Source organism: Pteropus alecto, unplaced genomic scaffold (genome assembly GCF_000325575.1).
Source record: "Pteropus alecto unplaced genomic scaffold, ASM32557v1 scaffold195, whole genome shotgun sequence".
Classification (NCBI taxonomy): Eukaryota; Metazoa; Chordata; class Mammalia; order Chiroptera; family Pteropodidae; genus Pteropus; species Pteropus alecto.
In genome coordinates, this window is record NW_006438073.1 from 9,104,913 (window position 1) to 9,126,277 (window position 21,365).

The window sequence follows — 21,365 nt, forward strand, 5'->3', positions numbered from 1 at the left end:
GCTGCACTGAAGCGGGCATCCTGGCTGCGGGGCCAGCTGCCTCCTACCCCCAGCAAGAGCCCAAGGCCCCCTGGGGTCACACGGCGCCATGCCTCCCGCGGAAGTGGGCGCACGCGGGCTGGCCGTGCACCTGTGCTGGTTTTCACACCAAGAAAGAAAAGGAACAGGCAGGACAGTCTGCGGAGCTGCTGGACTCCGCGCGTGGCTTTGTGCACACACCTCAACCATCCTGGTAAGGGTCACCCTGCAGCTGGAACACGAGCCAGCCTGAGTCACTGGCCCAGTGGAGCCGCCCCTCACTGGACGGACAGGGCGTGCCGCAGAACAGAAGTCCTTGAAACCGGCACGTTTTATGGAAAGCCAGCCGCATTACCGATGCATTCTGCCCTGAGGCCTTTGTTCCATCCCCGTTTTTTTTTCGGTCAGCGCCTAAAGGCACTTTTGGAGACTGGAAACGGTTCTGCCCTGAGGCCTTTGTTCCATCCCTGTTTTTTCAGTCAGCGCCTAAAGGCACTTTTGGAGACTGGAAACGCTGGACTTGCAGTTTTTAATATTGTTCCAAGGCCGAATTTTAGCAGAAACTAGTGACACGTGGTGCTGTGTTTTAGACACATTACTGTGTCCCCAACATCTCTTCCTTAAAAACACAGCATGTGACGCCAGCCTCAGAAAAGATGTTTGAGAAATGTTTAGGCCCACACAAGCTGTATTTGTTAGAAGCATTTCCAGAATTTCTGACTCGCTTACTTGGTAAACAAGATAAACTAAACTCTTATGATGTAAACGGACGCAGGAAACGTGTAAGCTAAGTGGGGAGACAGGACCCTGTGCCCCCAAACGCCGATGTCGAGGTCCCGGGCATGCGAAACGTGAGGTGCACGGACGATGAGGGGCGGGTGTCAGAGCCGGGTCGGGGGCCTGGCTGGGTCAGGGCTCGCTGTCAGGAGCACAGGGGTGAGGGGGGGTCACAGACTGGTGGGGAGAGCGCCTGCGGGTGAGATGAACAACTCAAGCAAAAGACGCGGGGGCCGGAGGTGGCGAGCAGCTTCCTGGCCGCGGACTGCGCCCGTCTGGTTGGGGCAGCTGCTGCTTTTCCTGGTCGTCCTTTTCATTTTTCACTTAAAACCTGGAAATAGTGGGAGGTAAGATGAGAACAGTACGTCGCTAGTGTCCACGTCGGCGGCTCGGAGGAGGGGGCCGGAATGAAGGCCCCGGGGTCTGGCAGATGAACATCAAGGCGAGGCTGGTGGACAGACTCCGGTTGTGACAGCTCTCCATCGGATCTGGAGACAGAAGGTGCTATTTCAGGGTGCAGGGCACCCGGGATGCACGCTCGAATCTTTACCAGAGGATGGAGAGAGCCAGTGTCAGGCTCGGCAAAGAGATCAGCCACGCCCTCTCGTTCCAGAAGGTGCTGGGGCGTCTCTGAATGACAGCAGATGTGAGCAAAGCGAAGAGCTCAACGGTGACGAGGTCTCTGGAGTGTCAGCAGAACGTGTCCAGCCGGGCGGTGCTGGGCCTGCCAGGTAAAGGCATGGTGAGGGGCTGCACTGTGTCCCCTGGAGAAGTATGTGTTGAAGTCCTAGCCCCCAGTCCCTGGCAATGGGACCTTGTCTGGGACAGGGTCACTGCGGACGTATTAGTCACGATGGGTGCACACGGTAGCAGGGTGGGCCGTCACCTGCCATGGCGGGGGGCTGTCCCAGAAAGGAGGTCATGTGACAGCACACACCCGAGTGCCTCATGATGGCGGGCAGAGACGAGAGAGAGGCTGCCACGAGCCCGGATGCCCGGGGCCCCCAGAAGCTGGAGGGGGCGAGCGCCTGGCCTGCTGGAAAACCTCACTCGAGACGCTTCCATGAGGGAGCAGATGAGTCACTCCAGGCAGAGGCGACGTCTCCTGTCTGAATCCATCTAACCCCCTCTGACGCGCTGCCTTGGGAATGCGGGACATCTCGCCGCTGATGGACCGAAGGCCCCCTGGTGCTGGAGCTCGCCTCACCCATCTGAGAATCAGCACCCGAGGCTGGCTGAACAGGTCACGGGACCCGAAACAGCAGCTCAGCACAGAAGCTGCCGTCCTGGCCCTGCTTTCCGGACCAGACGATTCAGCGGCGTGTGAACCGTCGCAGGTGAAAGGGAATTTCAGACGCGCAGGAATCAGTGAAAACGGCTCCTTTCTTCACAAAGCGGAGAGTGGCAAATGGGACACGCGTGCACTTTGAACGTGGTCCCATCACGATCAGTAGGAAATTAACTCTTAAACTCGAAGTCATTTTTATTATGTTAGTCCCACTGCTTTTGCCTCGTAGACTCGGGGAGCAACTTATTAAAATACCCTGCATATCTAGTGCTTCTTAAAAGGAAAAAAAACAGCAAAATACTTCTTGTCCTCACCTCAAAAAAACCAAAAAAGTGATAAATGAAGGAATTAGAAATTTAAAAAACAAACAAAAATAGCTCGCTGTCTGCCTCGGGCCTGACTGCCCGGTGACCCCATGTGCATACGCCAAGCGCCCCAGGCCGCGTGCGTCACAGACGGGGAGTAATGAAAACCAAGCCCCGTGTCCTCACTCGTGCACGGAATGCGTAGAACGCTCTCGAATCCACGTAAACGACGCTGTCGCGACGTGAACACACACAGCTCAAATCTACCTGGCACGCGCTGCTTGTAAACGCTTCCCCGTGAAGCTCCTTGTTGCACCTGAAAGCGAGTTCACCGGGCCAGAGTGGGCAGCGCCCGGCTGTCTCTGGGGCTGCGGGGCTCGCAAAGCGAGGACGGTGTCGGAGGAAATGACGAGGAGCAGGAAAGACGTGTCTGCTGTCGAGACGGATTCAAAGTGCTGATGATGACGAGGCACACGGAGCAGGAGCCGGGCCCGGCCTTCTCAGGACCCTCACAGAGCGACAGCGGCTGTGAAGGTCTGTGGAGAAGCAGGGACGGTGCAGTAAGCGGTGGGGAGACGATGGGTTATCTGGCTAAGCAGCTCCGGTGTGAGACGGGGTTCCCGAGGGTGCCGGGGGCCTTCGTACCACCCTACACCCATGGGTGGCCGGGCACCGCGAAAGGCAGCCGGCGGGTTCTGCTGACCGAAGCTGTGAGGCGAAGACACAGGCATCGCCATGGAACCTCAGGGTGGCCGAGCCTCGGGGGCGGGCTGGGGACGCTCGTGGCCAGCAAACGCGCTCCCTCCTCCTGCTGCTCAGGACGGGGGGAATCTGAAGACACCCCGACACCAGCCAAACGGGCAGCTGGTGCCAGGCGGGGCAGGGACTGGAGACCTGGCCGCTTACCGGTGGGAGCGGTGCGGCCGCAGCCGAGAACTTCTCCACCGGCCCGAAGGCCTCTCCCCTCCAAGGCCGCTCAGGAGAAGGGGCGGGCCGCAGGACCGGAGGGACGACAAGCCAGAGGGTCAACGCGAAAGGAGGGACAAGGATAAAACAGGGAGGGGCTCCCGTTTGCCAGCACGCTGAGCACCCCGAGGAGCCGCTTCCCGCTGGAGTGGCCGGGGAGTGACACCTCTGTGCAGGTCACGTGCGCCCTGCCCTGCACGGACGGCTCCGGCCGAGACGGGACTGGACGAACGGTCTGGGAAGTGCTCGCGAGCAGTGTGTGAAGTTTCAAAGTCCACTTAAACGGGGACATCGCAGTCCACTAATGACAGCGAGGAAAGGTCTCCCTGTCCTCTCAAAGCCTCCCCATGGCACCAGTCTGCCGTGTGACCCACCTGGGTGTTGGGCGTGAGCTTGCAGGGAACTGAGACGTGGAGCTGGGAGCAGACATGGGGTGGCCCCCACATTTCGTCCTGTCCAGAGTGGCCGTGCACCCTGCCCCGGGTGACTGAAGCTGCCGGGAGCTGATCCAGCCAGGGTGGATGGCAGCTGCTCGGGGGGCCGGGGTGAGGCTGCGGTGCCCGTCCGTCGGTGGCCCGACTGGCCAATGCCCTCATGGCCTCACGGGATGGGTGCTGCGTGGCCCGAGCATGGACAGGCCACGAGCTCGGAGCCCTGCGCCTCTGTGGTCAAGGGAGCACAGACCCTTCAACAGCAAAGCCACTTTCCGCCGACGTCGCAACTGTGGGCCGGGCCGCCCCAGGGTCTCCCGCAGCTGCTGCCCCACAGGTGCCCGTTCCCGCCCTCCCTGGCTCCGCTGGCACAGGCTCATCACTGGAACTAGCCCCCCGTGCCTGAGGTCACCCCCACTCCCTTCTGCATCCCCTAGACCACATCCAAACGGACTTCGTCTACAGATCCCAGCTGGGGAGAAGCTGCAACTTGCAACCAAGCCATCTGCACTGGGTCCTGGTCCCCGAGGCCCGTGGCCAGTGGACACCGGCTCACGATGCCCATGACAAGTGCAGCCCCCCGAGACTCTCTGCTACGGCTCGCGGGTCCGCAGTGGACCTACTCACGGTGGGCTCCTTCTGTCTGAGCCACGCACGGGCAGAACCTCGGCGCACTCACAATCATTCCCAGAACGTGACGCTCGTCTCCTTAAGCAGACTGTGAGCTCCTGGAAGGGAGCCCCTTGGTCACCTGCAGCTTACGCGACAAGCTTTAACCTGGGCTCCTCGAGTTCTGGCTTGGAACTTAAAATTGCTCCTTAAGGCTTAATCCACCGAGAATATCATAATTTATATTTGTGAGTCTTTAGTAGATATTCCTATTTAAGCTGTAAAATACCATGCTTTCTATCCAGGCATTTAAATTTGATATGACATTATAGCAAGAAATTAACATATAGCCTACGATTCTAGCAGCCAAAGGGCTGTGTGGGGGCGGCACGCAGATGGGCATGCGTGCAGGAACACTCACACACTCCCCTGTCTGCATTCAGCCGAGACGTTTTAAAGGTGACATAAAAATAAAAATGGCACATGAATTTCACTGAAAAGAGCAAACTAAAAGATTGCTTTCTTTCTGCTGTGATAAGACCCTAAACGGAACCGGATGATGAATGGTCGAGAGACAAAGGCATCACCTTGCCCAAGACACAGCCAACCCAACAGAGCTTGTCACTTTCCCGGCTGACGTGAATTCAGCCTAAGGCATGTCCCCACCTGCCGTCCATCACCAGCCTCTGGGTCCTGGTTTCCTGCGGCAGGTTCAGAACCCGGATTCGTTAGCCTCTGCGGGAGAGCAAGGACAGCACAAGGTCACCCCACGGGGGCGGGGGGGAGTGGTGGTGGTTCCACACATTAGGTGCCTGTGTGAAAATCGAACAGTGGCCACAGTACAGGACCATTGAAACTGACTGGACTCCAGCCATCTGGACCCTGTTTCTTTTGAGAGCCACAGATCTGAGTGCTCGTAGAGAGTTAAAACCGGTTTCTTTGAAACACGCTTACCTGTTCACTGTGGGAACCAAGCTAGAGACCCCTCTCCTTCCCTGCTTTGTTACAAGAAAAGCCAGTGGCACTGGGAATTTAATTCTGCACAAAGCTGTGCTGAGCACAGCACCCCGCTAGAAATCTGGGTGCGCAAGCAGGTTTCAGGGGCCCCCAAAGTGGCCGCAGTCACAGTGGAACAATACGGCCAGCTCAACAGTTACGGCACCTGGCTGCAAACACCCCCGTCCAGAAGCTGCAGACGACCCGCCCAACGGAGGGAAACACTCGCCAATAACACACCTGACAGGGGGCCTGTTTCCAGAACGCGTCAGGAACTCTGTAGCTCGGTAATGATCAGAACGATCACCTAAGTTTAAAAACGGGCAAATGACCTGAGCAGACATCTCTCTGAAGAAGACACGGTGCCAACAGCACTCAGCGTCGGGGCCACGGCGGTGCAAAGGATGGCTGTGGACGGAGGTGGACGGTGACGGGTGTGGTGAGAAGCTGGGGGAGGGCCGGGCCCCCCCGCCACCGCCCCGGAGAATGGTCGGGGAGACCCTCGGACGCGCAGACGGAGTTACTTAGCCGTTCCGGTCCCGGGTGTACACCCCAGGACGTGACACCCCCATGAGAGCTTGTACACACGCCCACGGTGGCCCTGGTCACAAGAGCCGAGACTGCAAAGAGCCCAGCGTCCACCGTGACCCCTGCGTAAGTCACTGAGTACAGACCAGCCGGCGTAAGCAGACGCGCCTGCTACGACGCAGATGCACCTCACGCACGAAGTGAAGGAAGCCAGTCACGCAGCACCGTGTCGTACGAGTCCGCTGGCACGCGGTGTCGAGGGCGGGCCGAGCTACACGCACGGGAAGTGGGCAGTGGTTCCCAGGGCTGTCGGAGGGGCCGGGGAGGGGGAACCGGGCACAAGGGATTTTTGGGGGGTGACGGAAAAGTCCTAGATTGCGGTGACAGCTGTGCAGCTCTGTGAACCTACGGAACACATGGATTGCACACTTCGGGGCGAATTGTGTGGTACGTGCAGTGGATCTCATAAAGCTGTTGACAAAACGCAGAAAAAGTCACGGCGCTGAGGGAAGGTGGGACGAAGCGAGGACACTGAGGTTTCCCGGTGCCTTCATGACGGTGCAGCTTCAAACGGGCGGCAGAGTGCCTTCTCCTCACGTAACCGATTTTAATTCTGAGTCCGTTCTCGGGGAAAATGTTGGAGTTTTTCACAGAGACCACCCAGAGACGTCGGCTCCGCGTACGATGGCAATGTCCACAGGACGTCTGCTCCCCGACAGGCGAGAGTCTACGGGGGTGGGGGCATGACACACTTGAGAAATGGGTCCCCCGGGTGCGAGGTCCGCTCCCTCAGCCACCACGGTTAGAAGTGAGGTGACTTCATCTATGCGGTGGTAACAAATATCTCTGTGCCCACATAAACTTAAGTCAATTTGGTGCTATGAAAAAACATGCTTGTCTCACCGAATCTGACGATCTATGGGCAGGTGGAAGAAAAATCCCTCCGAGAACTTCCAGTTCCAGATCTGGAATCACCCCATCTCTGGGCGGGAGAGGTCGGGGCGGCCTTTGCGTCTCGGGGAGACATCACATTTTGGCCACTGCTTGGACCTACGCGGCACCGGAGCCAAGTCCCGGACGCCAGGCAGGGCGCCACCAGCAAGGAGCGAGCACCCTCCGCCTCCTCCGCGGCTGCTGCGCGTACACGGTCACGCCGTGTCCTCAACCCAGACCACCAGGAGGCTGCAAATACCTCTGGAAAACAGGACTTGTACAAACCAGAAAACGACCTCGACACGAGAAACTAAACCACTGAAGACGGGGACCTACTCTGAGCGCCACTGCCGGCGTGTGTGGGTCCCAGGGTCAGCCCAAAGTCAGACTCACCCCGCCGCTGCGTGGGAAACCGCCAGGTGCAGGGGGGGTGTTCCTCCACGCGGGGACGAGGGGCTGGAGATGGCGAAGACCAGGAGGCCGTGATTTAGTTCCTCCCCGTGAACAAACGCTCTTCTAGACTGCTGCTTTTCAAACTGGGGTTCTCTGGGACCCTGGCCCCAGACCCACAGTGGGGAGCGGGTCACAGGGCATCAAGGCCACCCGCCAGGCACCCAGAGTGTCTCTCCATCAAAATCTCTTTCACGTACTGCGGCTCTGCACGAGCCCTTTGGAAGCAGGTTCCGGCGGACGATGTGAGCGGAAATCCCTGACTGAGACTGACTCTCAGAGAAAGTGCTGGGCACCTGGTGGCCGAATGAGACGGTCGCATCGTTTCTACGGTGTGACGTCATTGGAGCCGCGGTGGAAGACCACAACGTGTGACACGTACGCCGATGGCAAGGGGGGGACATGGGACAGGTACGCCGATGGCCCGGGGACAGCGAAACATCATACAGTACGTTCTGAATCATCAAAGCTTAATTCTATTTAGAAAAGCTTTGGTGTCAAGTTTATTTTACTAACCTGTGATTACTTGAAAATGGAGAATTCACACACTGGAATGTTCAGGGAATCAGGAAATACCTTTCTCCACTCATTTGAAGAGAAGGAGACTTTTTCAGCTTGGAATCACTCGTTCTTGCTCTTTGGTTTTCTAATCGCTTACTCTTTACCTTGCTTCGATTCCTTCTCCACTCCCGTGTCATCATAGTTCTCGCTGTTCATTTCGACACCACGTTTTTATTACCAAGTATCCTGTTAGACAGAAATCCTTCATGGCGAATGTCACGTAAATCAGGCATTCTGAAACGGGTACATGAGCGGCCAAGGTGTCACCGCGATGGGCGTCTGACGTTCGATGAGTGCGTCAAACACTCGTCACCCTCACTGCACCCGAGTGGCCCGACAGCATCAGGGGAGTAGACCCAATGGCCGTGTCTTCCCTCTGAATGAAAAGACAACGCCCAGCACAATGGTGGCCGAGGACGGACAGGAAACGAACGTGCGCTTCCTGCATTCCGGAAGAACGGGCCGCCCGTCACCTGCGAGCGAAGGTCTAAGGAAAGGACCCCTGGTGGCCAGGACAGACGAGCTCCTGAGCGGTCAGCTTACGCGTGTCGCACAGTTCGCGGACACTTCCAGGGTAGACGGGGCCGCCTGCTCGCAGGTCTGCATCTCGTACGTCGGTTTCGTCCGTCGTCTGATGTACCAGATCTTTGGTGACGAGGTCACGACAGTGAAGAGGTGGCGCTGGCACAGACTTGGCCATCGAAGCATGTGAAATGGGACGGCAACGCTGCAGTGCGCTCACGAGGTTTGCTCTGGACGAGGAACACGCTCACTTGCTCATTACAGCCAGAGCCCTGGCAGACGCTGAGAAGTGGGAGACTAAGTATAATTCGCAAGTACCTTTCCTAGACTCGATGCCCATTCTGTCTTGTTTTGAATCCTTCTTCATGACACTGTTCCACAGTCCGGATTTCAGACGAAGGTGACTGTGACACAGATGCGGAACTGGCGCCAAGACCTCGGCTGCGGGAGGACGCTCCGCCCCGCAGGGTGCCCTGGGGGTGGACACTGGCTTCACTGCAGCCGAGGGCCCTGGACCCTCAGAGCCGCAGGGGTAAGCAGGGCGAGGGGACAGGCATGTCGCCCGCTGTCCCCTTCCTGTCGACTGCGTCTAATCACGGGACCCAACTGTGGGTCAGGCAGGGCTGTGCGGGGCCTGCGGCTGGCCGGCTTCGCGGGCTGAAAACTCCCCGCCCTGCTTTCTGCGGGGCCAGCCCGTCGGCCCAGAGTCGGCCCCTCGCCTCCTGACTCGACCTTCTCGCCACCTTCACGTGCCGCTTCCTTTCCACGCCCTTCGCTCACGCCCCCCCGCCCTCCCCTCGGCTTCTCCCCCCATTAAGGATGTCTCTTTATAATAAGAAGTTGTTCGGGGCTCTGAGGACTCGCAGAGGAGGTGGAGCCCCCTCCGTCTCCGCCGCACATTTCCAGGACCTGTCCCCCATCTCAAGCCTTTGCCGGAAGCGCGAGTCTGAGTTTTCTAAGTCGGAGAGGAGTCTGATCCTGTGATCGGGAACATTCCAGTCCTGAAACACGGCTGCTCTGGCCCCTTCACTCGAAGCTGCCTCTGCAGTTTCTCCTAATGCTTCCGACGTGTTTGAACAACCACGGATTTGCAGCGAGGCCTGCGGCTGGCGGGGAGGACCAGGGACGGGGCTGGACCGGTCAGGACCTGGGCCGTTCACAGAAGGCAGTATGGCGGGAGCACGAGCTTCTAAATCACAGTTGTGTCTCCTGCTTTAATTTGCAAAGTGAATCGCCCTCTGAAGGCGTCTGGAAGTGGCACCTGCGAAGGGGCGTCCCCGTGCCTCCCTGCCCCCCACCCGGCAGAGCCTCCCACGCGCCCGGCACTGCCTTCATGGGGCAGCTCTCCCCAGGCCTGGGGGTCACCTGATTCCCCACTCGTCTATGCCGGGGCTGGGTCTGCGCCCAGGGGCACTGCCAAATGCCAGCTTTCCAGCCCGTCTCCCGGAGGGCCAGCTCCCTCCCTTCATTCTGAAGAAGCTCCCAAAGCCAGACGAGCCCCCCACTTCTGGAGACACTTCTGGGCCTCCGACGCCTTCGCTGCAGTCAGACTCTGCACCCTGCACCCCGCCCCTCCCTGGAGACACTCAGAAACACCAGGCACTGCACCCCCAGGCCACTCAGCTCTGCGGGCGTGAGCCCGAGCCCCCTTCCGGCCCCCGCTATGAAAATGATCTCCTCCGCCCCCGGGGTCCCCGCTCACTCCGCAGGGGCTTTCTCCCTGACTCTGAAATGGGTGCGTTTCTCCGTGTAAACCTGGCCCTTCACTCTCCCCGCTGGAATATCGATGCACCAGGACAGGGGCTCCCCCTTCAGGGGTGCTGCACAGATGTTTAGGGGGCGGAAGCTGATGACAGGGGAGCTTCCTGTCACCATGGGGCGGGACGCCAGGTGCGACTCCGCATGCACGGAGATGGCTGGCGAGGGGTCCCGCATTAACCGTGCGTCTCGAGCCCCCACCGAGGAGGAGCCCTGGACACAGCTGTGCTGACCCCGCCAGGCCCTGCAACACCCTCGCGAATGTGTCTGGCACTGTTCCCTGAGCTGCCCCATCCCCCAAGACCGGAGGCCGGGGGTGAACCCCTTGCCCGCCCCACCTCTTCCACAGACTAGAATCTTCCCTCCAACCGGACCGGCCGCTGTGTCAGTTCCCGTTTGTGGCTGTGACCATCGCCACAAGCGCTGTCGCTCGAAGCTGCGTAGGTTTTCTCTCTCGGAGGTCGGAAGTCTGCCTGCGTCACCTGTGGGCAGGCACGCGCCCGGCGGCTGCGGGGGAGTCGGTCCAGGCTCCGTCGCTTTCCTCCGTCACCGGGTTACTTCCATGCTCCCCTTCCAAGGTCACGTCTCCCTCTTGCAAGGACACTTGTGATGACATTAGGGTGCACACTCCAGGACCACCTCCGGCTCCCCACTTTAATCCAATCTGCAAAGTGCCTCTCGCAGTGCAGTGACATGCACAGGTTCCTGGGATTAGGACGTGGCTCTCTCTGTGGCCATTATTCAGTGTCCGACCCACCAAGGCTGCGGGGGCCACTGGTGGACACTGGGCCAGGCCCGGACGCGCCAGGAGCTGGCCATGGGGCCCGGGGGGCGGCCCCGAGCCTAAGGCCTGGCCCAGGGGCCACTGGTGGACACTAGGCCGGCCCGGACACGCCAGGAGCTGGCCAGGGGGCCCGAGGCGTGGCCCGAGCCCAGGGCCTGGCCCCCAGCTCGTTCCACATCACTTCCTGCCGCCCGCGGCACGTCTGCTACATCTCAGCGGACTCCCTTGGCGGGAAAGCCAGTGCGTGGACTCCACGGGTGTGGACCGGCCAGGAGCCACGAAGAACACGGCCCCAGACGCCCGCAGGCCGCCAGGCACTGTCTGCGTACTGGGCACAAAGCGAGGGCCGGAGGCTGCAGAAGGGACAGCGGGAGGAGCGGGGGCAGGCTGGGGTGGGACGCCGTGGAAGGGCGGTGTCCGCGGACTTCTAAAGATGTCACGTGGACACCTTGTCTTTTCTCCAAAGAGAAGTCCTGCCTGTGGGCGAGGATGAGAGCCCAGGTCACGTCAGAATAAACTGCTGTTCCTCTGGCACTCGGGAGAAGCCGTGACTTTCCTGGAACGTGAAGTCAGGACAGAAAAGCTCTCACCGTCAAGTGCCACTGGGGCTTGAGCGAGGGCCGTGGGGACGCCGTGGGCAGGGGGGGACGCCGCGGGCAGGGGCCCGTGCTCCGGGGAAGAGGAGCTGGCGGGAAGGCCCAGGCCGAGGCCACGCCCCTCCTAGGGTCGTGACAGTCTGTGGCTCGCAAGCTTCAAAGTGAAATTACCGCAAACAATCGGCATTCAGAGTCCGAAAGCTTTTAAACTTGATGAGAAACTGCCCTCGGGGATGTCACGAAGCCATCTTTCCTGGAATCAAAGCCACTCTCCCAAAAGCACCGGCTTTCAGAACAAAAGTCCCCGCTGACTCGTGCCGTTTCGCAGTTAGGAAAAATTGCCAGCATTAATGCATTCTGAAATTTCTAATCTGCTTTTAAAATATTGATAGTTTCTCAACCCTTAAAGATATTTTATGGCTTTAAAAACTTTTAAGTGATAAAAATGATTTATTTCCTCCATCGTTATTGCACGATGGCACTGCGGCCGCTGTGCTGCGGATGTGGGTCAGACGCCCCGTCCATGGAGGGTTCCAGAACGCTGCAGAACAGACTGCCAGGGAGTAAGCGGCCGGGTGCCGGGACCGGCCCACGCGGGCACGCGGTCCCGCGACGGTTCTCAGCCACGTCGCACGCAGTGGCATTGACCCCCGTCAGTCTCGGTCACTGCCATGTTCCCAAACCCACGTCCTACAGGAACGCCCAGGCTCCTGGTGACTGTTCGGTCAGCACCTGAGACGGAAGTGCCCCAGGGGCCTCCAGGGACCTCACGCGGACTGACCCAGAAGCACCGCCTCACAGAGGATGTCCACATAGGGCACGGCAGGGGATGGTCCTGACGGACACTCACAGCTGTACCTGGACACGGGGCCACCCAGGGTTGGGCCCGATGCCCCCGGATCGGCCACAGGCTGGTCCGAGCACGGTTTCTACAGCCCCGCACGGCACTCGAGCCTGAGCAGAGCCGCAGCCACGCAGAGGACAGCGTGGGGGACAGGCGCGTCCTCCCCGCAGCAGAGGAGGTGTGGGGCTCGAAGGCCCCCTGATCCTGCGGGGGGATCCGCGATGCAGGGAACATTCTGGAACTCCAGACGTTGCGGAGATGGGCGCCGAGCCCACGCCACAGGGCTGCCCCCCCTCCCGGGCTTCTCTGTCCAGCACGCTCTGCTCCTGTTGGATGCGGCCACGACAGAGCTGCCCTCCAGGCTAGGACTCGGGGTGACACCATGCACTGCATCCTGACCCTCAGCTGTGAGCCACCCCCCTGATTCCCACGGACCTGCCCCGTCCAGATGCGGGTGCTCCGGGGTTCTCAGGTGCTCCGGGGTCCTCAGGTGCTCCGGGGTCCTCAGAGGAAAGGCGTGGCCTGAAGCCAGGTGCCCGGGGAGCTCAGAGCCAGGGGTCCTGGGCATAGACAGAGAGTGGACGGGGAGCAGAGCGGGCGGGCGCAGGCCCAGGGGGCCGAACGACAGACGGTCGGGGAGGAAGGGCTCGTGGGGTAGAAGGTGACCTGGAGGGTGGTCAGCGCCCGGTCGGGTGGAGGCTGAGGAGTGACACAGAAGGTCCATTCAGGTGGTGAGAGGCGCTAGGCTCAGCCTCTCGGCTGGGTGGGGAGTGGGGCGATGACATGTAAACACGGGAGCCCCTCGCTCCCTCCCGGTGGCCTGGACACGTGTCCGCCTCCCTCCTCCGCCGCACGCGAAACGCCCATGGCCGTTTATTTCAACAGCGCGCTCGCCTCCTCACAGCGGTTGGAGCTGGACGCTCACCGACCTCGACAGCACCAGGCGGCACAGGACACAGCGAGCCGCGCTGGTGGGGTGGGGACGAGGCCTCGCACCCGCAGCCGTGGCGGTGCGCGCTGAGCACTGAGCGTGCCCGGGAGCCCCAGGCTGCAGGTCCCCGCGCCCTCCGGGTCTTCACGGGGTCACACACCGGAACTCCCCCGTTCACGCTTTGCTGGGATCTGTAAACGGAGTCCTGCCCCAGCCCAAGCCGTGCCGGGCTCGGGACGAAGGCCGTCGGCGACGGATGACGGCTCCCTCGTCTGCCCAGGAGCAGAGCGCGAGGCGCCCTCAGCCTCAGCTCCCCCTCTTTCCTGCTGTGTTCACCTCGTTTTCTTTCCTTCCTCTATCTGCTAAGTCGGCCAAAACAGGGTCACTTTAGCAAGTCGCGAGACGAGTGTGTCACGGCCGCCGTGGGCCGTGGGGCACCAGCGTCTCCGGCGTTTCCCTGGTGGACGGTGCCCGGACGCACTGACAGCCGGTGAGCGGGGCGCCTCGCGGGCGGGCGGGCGCTGCGGGGTCCGCCACCTCCAGGGGCCCCTGCCGCCCCCCGCTTTCCCGGCCCCCAGCCGTCCGGTTTCCTCGCGCGGACGCCCGAGGTGCCTTCTCCGCTTCCCTGCCATAACCCTCGTTTCACAAGGAGCGTCTCGTTCTCCAGCCTCAGAGACCGTCCACATGACAGTCTGGATGCAAGGACACACGTGGACGGTCATGCTGCACCTAACCTTACTTCTGGAAGGTTCGCAAGTGCCCTGGGTCAAACACGGACAAAATTGAGACCTAAATGAGCAATTTCTTTAGCGGTCACTAGAGCTTCTCTTCCACAGCCACTCCAGAGCAGTCTTGAGGAGGGACCCCCACCCTGTTCCCCGGTAGGTTCTGCCTCACGTTTTACTGAGTGAATGCCATGTGCCCGTGGCCCTCAGGCAGGACAGTGTGGCCGAGACTGCAAAGAACGTCGCAGCTCACGCTGACGGCACGGGCACGGCACAGCGGGTCCTGCTCGCGTTCTGGCCAGTGTCCACCCAGCGAGCCCAGGAGCGGAAAATGTGGCTGACAAGTGTCCGGGGGAAGCGTGTTTTGCTTTCGCGTGTCGATCTTACTTAGAACCTCTCTCCGGCCCCTGGAGAAAACACACAGGCCAGCAGCCTAAATGCACATTCTCCGCTTCGTGTTCTTTCGAATCGCACTGATTTCACCTCAGAGAGTAAAACAGCCACAACCCTTTTCTGTCCGAGGCCAGATGACCTCCTCGGGATCCGCGCAGGGCCGGGGCCGGAGTGCTGACGGCGGGCCCACGGCGTGAACGCCCTCCTGCTTTACAGGAGCTGCCGTCTCCACAGATTACATCCAAATGACAGCAGGGCAGAGTCAGCCTTCACTCTCGCTGCCCTGAGCAGAGTTACGACCTGGGAAAGGCTGGCTTCGCGGGGACACTAACTTGAAGCAGATGTGCACGCAGAAGGTGAGGGAGAGGGGTTGGCCAAGGAGAAAAACCTTTCGCCCTCCAGTGAAGTGCACCCCCTTACAGAGAGGGTCCAGCCAGCTTGGTGTCACGCCGAAAGGTCCAAGTGCAACGCCCACCCCGTGACGAGGCGCGCGTCCTGTCATGTCCCAGCATCCAGGAACCAGGCAGCACTATGACGTGGCTGACGCCGCGTGGTGGCTGAGGAGACAGAAGCTCGACGGGACGAGGTGGCCTGGCAAGGCGCCGGCAGGATGAGGGACGCGAGGGGCCAGGACGGGGGGCGGCCAGCGAGGCCGGGCACGGCCGGTGCAGGGAGCGTGACACAGGCAGGGGCTCTGGGCGGGTGACGGGGACAGGAACACAGCCTGCAGGCCACAGGGGCCGCCGCACACCCAAGCTCGTGGCGGGGTGGCCGCCGTGTCCTGGCTGGACTCAAGCAGGGCTCTCTGGTCAGTGGGCTCCCGGCCGCCTGTCACTGGGCCTCAACCAACGCATGCAAGTGACGGGCGGCCATCAGTTCTGTCCTGACACTCACCCTGAATGCAGTTCGCGGGGCCGCTGTGGGGGGCTGTGCACTGGGGCGGGGGGGGGTCACGCAACCCCATGGCCGCGAGGAGGGCGGGGACTTAGTGCCCCAGGGGAGTGCGGTCAGCGGGCAGAAGTGTCCTAAGGGGCAGGCTCGCACTTTCTACACTGACTGACCAGCGTCCTCATGGAAGGTCAGGTCAGGGTCACAGCGGCTCCTGGGGGCCAGTGGGGATGAGGAGTCTGACCAGACATCGGGGTGTGGGTCTTCCCAGAGTCGACGCGTTGGGACCCGCTAACACGGGGCCGCAGGCCCACAGGGACCCCGGGAGCTCCGGTGGCAGTGCACACGCAGGTGGCTCCAGATGCCGGATGCGTTGGGACCCGCTAACACGGGGCCGTAGGCCCACGGGGACCCCGGCAGCTCTGGTGGCAGTGCACACGCGGGTGGCTCCAGACGCCAGCTCCGGCTGTCACCACGTCCCCGCGTGGGGCTCCGCCACTGCCCGCCGTGCCCTGCCGTGCGGGCCTCGGGGTTAGTCACAGCCGCACACGGCACGTCGCCGTACTGACCGCCAGCAGGAAGGCCTCCGACACAGCCGCAAACCCGACCTGATGTGCCACGTGTCATGCTGAATACACGTGCCCGACTCATTCGCTTGTAAGTCACAGGAGCTTGCCAGACTGCTGGTAATTCCTACGTGACTTCGACTTCAGAGCTTTCGCCAGTGTAAACACGTCAGCGAACACACAATGCTGGGGAGAACGCGACACGACACGGCCCGGCGTCAGCGGAAACGCAGGCGGGGCGTGCGGAGGACGTGTCTGTGCCGCGCACAGCCCAGCGGAGGCGTCGAGGGTGCCCCGGCCAAGCGCTGGTCGCCGCTCCACTCCACGCCGAACGAGCCCACCCCGTCTCCCCACACTGCAGAGGGGCACGGGCGTACCCTGGAGCGCCCGAAGGTACGGGGCGACCCGCACCGCGCTGCAGACCTTCCCTGCTCGGCGTCCTCCCGCTGGGGCCCAGGTCCCTCTCCCCAGCGCACCCTGCCTCAAAGACAGCACACGTCCGTCTCCCACCCACTTAGTAATCTGCACATCTAAGAAACTGTGCGCCCAGCACGCAAGACACAGAGTGAAATCCAGTGGACACACGCTTCATTCTTTCATTCCATCCCTCTACTCCCGAGTGCATGAGAAATATGCGCAACTAGTCTCTGCCGCATCGGGTGCACGGTGGACGGCGGCCGAGCCGGCACACGAGGCTCCCGAGAGAATGGGTAAAGCAGGTGAAGGAAGCAGAACGGGTGAAATCTCAATATTTTTGGTTTTCTTTTCGCACGTTTTTGAATAAGCAACCACACTTTGGCAAGCTCACTTGGATGGAGGGAGAGAGAGCGTGTAATAAATTCGCACAGATAAAGCATACCACAGAAACGAGCGTGAATAAGGAATTTAAGGGTAAATAAGCAAAATGATAAGCAAATTAAGTATTCACTATTATGGACCATTGATTGTCTTCTTTGATTTTGGGGGGCTGTTGTCCTAAAGCCCAATAAAATCAAGATTAACATAGAAAATTTCTTTGGATGCATTTATTGGAAGCACCTGAAATCATTTTAATTAGAAATGGTTTTCCTGGAAAGCTCCCAAGATACAGAACAGCTTACCTATCGGCACCAAGAAAAAGCCTCGATGTTCAACTTCCCGAGAAGCTTGCTTTCCGTCCGTGACTGGAGCCAGCACCTCACGGCGTGTGCCGAGAGCGCCTCAGCTCCCCTGCGTCAGAGCAGCGCGCTTCGCTCAGACGGGGAGCCGGTAAAATGCAGCCCTATGTGCGCCTCGGTATCATTCGCTTACCTGTGACCGTGAGAAATCAAAAAGGTTTGACAGCCGATGAAATGAGACCGACGCTGACGATGCCCACAGCGTCACAGGGTTCACGCCCTACGCAGCCGGCTCACGTTTCCGCTTCCGCCTCTCGCTGGATGGTACGGTCACTGAGGGCAGGGACCACGCGCCCCCACCCCGCTGCTCAGCACGACGCGCACGGCCTGTGCCAAAGACTTCCGAGTGTGTAACAGTTGAGCAAATAATAAATAAAGAAGTTCGCCACCATCGAGATCTCGACTAAGAAATTTTCCTTTTGTCCATCTTATTCACCCCCAACTGTCTTTCAGTAAAAATGCGAACAACAGGTGAAATGATAGGTAATCATCCGAGCGCCCCACTAGTGCTTGGGGCGTCCCCAAGTGAAGTCGCTTTGAGTACTGATGCCTTTAGGGAGCTGGTGGATTAATCTGACCCTGAGTAAACCATATCACTTTTCATTGACTTAAAACTCATAAACCCTTCCCAGCCGCCTCCCTCTCAACTGCCCCCAGTGCCCCGTCAGGCTTTGGAGCTTGTATGTCCCGCCTTTGGTGGCTCTCCCGGAGCACTGAAGGCCCAGTGCGGACAGTTCCTCCTGAAGCTCTGCTAAGTGGACAGTGACGCCGGGGCAGGACCTGGCTCTAGAAGCTGCTGTAGCCCATGGTGCCCTGGCGAGGGTGCTGGCATTGGTAATGCATCCAGCGGTCAGGACGGGTGACCCATGGGGCACATGCAAGATGAGGAAGAGGAAGCACTTTATCGATATCTATAGCCAACAATGAGTGACCAGCGTTTTGTCAACCAGACAGCACGTCAAGCCCTCACACGTGACAGGTCGTGATCATCACATTAACCTTACTGGGTGGGGACTATCACCACCCCATTTCCCGGCGGAGAAGAATAAGGCACCACCCTGCTCGTGAAAGGCAGAGCTGGGATCCAATTTAAGTGCATCTGATGCAAAGTCCAAGTTCACCCAGAACTTTCTACCGTCCAGAAGACACTCTCTAGAATAATCTTAGGTTGTGGCGAACATTCCGAAATACTCCAAACAGTGATTTCCTCTGAAACATTCGTTGCCACTCCCCATGCCCCTCTTGTCTCATCTAGATCACAGTGACTCCAATAACCAAGATGGCTCAAACTAAGACTAGGCAGCACGCGATCGCATGTGGAGACTGCCTTTAAAGCGTGTGTGAGTGGGAGCACGAGCCAGTCATTCTGCTTCCTGGGGCCCCGTTTTCCCATCTACAAAATGGACTGACCGATGAGTGACGTGATGGCCACCGCTCCCAGCTAGGGCTGTGGTTCTCAGGTGACATTACCAGCGTCCTGGAGCCGGAGCCTGCTGGTGGCTGAGGGTCTGGCAGACACCGGGCCCTGATGCCTCTCCAGGGCACACACAGAGAAACTATTCCCGCCAGAGTCAGTTATGTAGCCATGTCGGTTGATGCCACGCTGACACACTACAGAAACATTTAAGCAATTCGTAAACTGTTCCCAAGTCTGATGAAGAGAGCTGGCTTCTCTGTTGGTTAGAGCGTACGAATGCTGGGTGCTAGATGTAGAGCTGAATTTAAAAGCCAGGATGAAAACATAAGTCTCTCCTTGAAGGCCCTTTTAAGAATGACAACACTGTTTTAAACTTAAAGTAACTACTGTTATTTTCCTGCTAATCATTAGATCTTAAATTTCGAAATCAAAAATTTCCAAAGTCTCTGGGTATGCTTTAAAATATAAATTTCACAGAAACAATAAAAACCATGTTTTTTTTTAAAGAATATAAAACGTGTTATCTTTCCCATTAGTCCCAACAGAGGAAAATATACACCTGTATTAATTGCGTTACATGTCCTAGTTCCCAACCTCAAACTATTGACAGACGCCTCTCCTAAATTCCACATTTTTTAATGAGTGATTCTTAGCCGATAATCTGCTGTGAACACACGAATAGCCAGGATTCTCTGGAAAAAAGATGAGAAGGTAGCGGGGCAGGAACGTGACATCTACTGGACTGGAGCACATGGCCAGCCACGTACGGACCCCCGTCGTGGAGGCACCATGAGGCCAGGATCTCTACGTCCTGTATTGTCTGGGGCACGATACCTGGAAAAGGGCTGAACACAGAGCAGGCTCTCTGTAATCACTCGCATGATAAATTAGTTCGTAAGCTCTCAACAAGGCCGTCCATTTCTCAGGGTTCCCCTCACCCCACCGAGCAATAGAATGGGAATAGTCTAACATGCCCATCTAGATTTACACGAGTATCAGCTGGTGGACGCTGGTGAGCGTGTGTGAACAGAGCATGGCACCAGGGCTGGTCATCCTTACCAGTGCTTGTCCCAGCGCCCAGTGCGGCCATCGGCTCAGATAACGGACTGAGAGACCACACTTCCTTCTAGACAATTCTGCGTATCTGAGGCTTTTTTTAGTGGTTTTCAGATATTTAATTTTCACGTTGAAAATACCTCATGTCTATGCTCTCCCAGCCTTGGTTCTCATCATATTTGTGTCTGAGGCACTTCCATGACACAGTTCTCCCCGCCACAGGGTTCCTGACCCTCTGTGGGGTTGCCCGGGGCCCCCCCGAACGACGCAGGGGGCTGGCTCACATGTGTGCCTCCCCTAGGGAAGAACGATAAAGGAGACAAGGAGTTGTATAATAAACTCCATGTTTTGATGACTAAAAATGTATCAGGTATAAAGGTAAATACTGTTCTGAGTTTCTGTTCTTGTCAACTTAGCTTTTTAAAGTCCCTAAGACCCAAGGAAATGACTTATTTCAGCGAACTTAGGTTTCATTTCCGTCGGCGTGAGGCTTAAAGCAAGCCCTCCTTCGTTATTTGATTAATAGTTAAACTTGTTCGAAAGGATGTTTTACAGTCAGAAACCAGCCACAAAGATCCTTTCTAGTACTCTAAATTCAGATTCGGTAACACCATAACAGAAACTTTTTAAATGAGTAAATTCCCTGTTGCCTTCATGTCTTATTCCCGAGCTTTGCTTCAAAATCTCTTAATTGTTACAGAATCCACGCCTGTAGCTAATACCATGGCAGCTGCAACAAAGAAAAGCAAGATCAAAATGTGACATTGTTCCAATCGTTTGCCTTCACAGAAACAGACAAGCCGAAAACCTCCATAGGTGCCAGCCTCACGGCAAAGGCAAGGACACTGTCAAGGGAAACCCCACCCCCTTCATCACAATGTCCCTTTTTGACTAGAACACATTTCACCATTTTGTCATCTATAGATTCAACAATGCCATTTGGACATTGAGATGAAGATAATAAGATTTGATTGTTGGGGAAAAACAACCAACCACATTAGAGAATGGCCCACAGATGACTTGGAGACCCCAAGATGACACGAGGAGGGAGAGGAGAAAGGACGCGATTCTCGGGGTTGCAGGACCATCCGTGTCCAGCCCAGAGCTGCCCAGGGGTGCCGCATCAGGCACTTCACCACTGGGCGCCTTTAGGGCTGCCTTCGGACTGGCCAGAGTGGATTGAGTTGCTGAATTTTTTTTCATCCTTTTTTGTTAATTCTACACTGATTCAAATACGCGAAGGACCTTCACCGAGCGGTGGAACCGGCGTGGCCCTGGGCTGCTGTACAAGGAACCCGTCAACACGACAGAGGCTGGGGCGGGGAGCTTCTATCTTGGGACTTCTGAGGTGCCGCCCCGAGTGCCGTCCAGCCCTCCTCATCCAGAGCACCCAGGTGACCACCCCCAAATCCTGCCCAGACCGTGGAACAAAATTAGTTAGAGATTCGGTAGGGGCAGAGTTTAGTCCCCGCTGAGGACCGAAGACCAGCCCAATTACTAGTAAGTCCCAAAAATAACGTTCGATTTTAGGAAAACCGGACCAGCTCTCAAATAACTTTAACTCCCCGATGCATCTGCGGGTACAGCGCATGTGACAATGGGCTCGGGGTGGCCCCGAGACCCGAGGCGTCCTCCAGGGCGCGGCGGGAACCTGGGAACCTGCGCGCTGGAGGTGACGGCATTTACCTCGAGCCGACTTAGACTGGAGCTCTTGGAGCGCGACTTCTTGCGCAGGTACACGGAGAAGAACCTGCGCACCGTGAACTTCTTCATGCTCAGCTCCATGGCCCCGCGCCCAGCCGGGAGGAGCCGCAGGGCTGGAGGACGCGCATCCCCGGCGCATCCCAGGCGCGGAGGTTAGGTCCG

The 21,365-nt window shown here is 58.4% G+C and overlaps 1 protein-coding gene across 2 annotated transcripts in view; it reads right to left on the minus strand.

Moving 5' to 3' along the window:
- Positions 1-21,365, minus strand: part of RPS6KA2 (ribosomal protein S6 kinase A2) — a 102,765-nt gene extending 81,400 nt beyond the window's left edge. Inside the window, exon 1 of one of the 2 annotated variants that reach the window (XM_006915044.3) lies at positions 21,186-21,365. In XM_006915044.3, coding sequence (XP_006915106.1) covers positions 21,186-21,284 — 99 coding nt within the window. In that variant the 5' untranslated portion in view covers positions 21,285-21,365. The remainder of the gene's footprint in view (positions 1-21,185) is intronic. The other variant, XM_015591910.2, reaches the window with a different exon arrangement.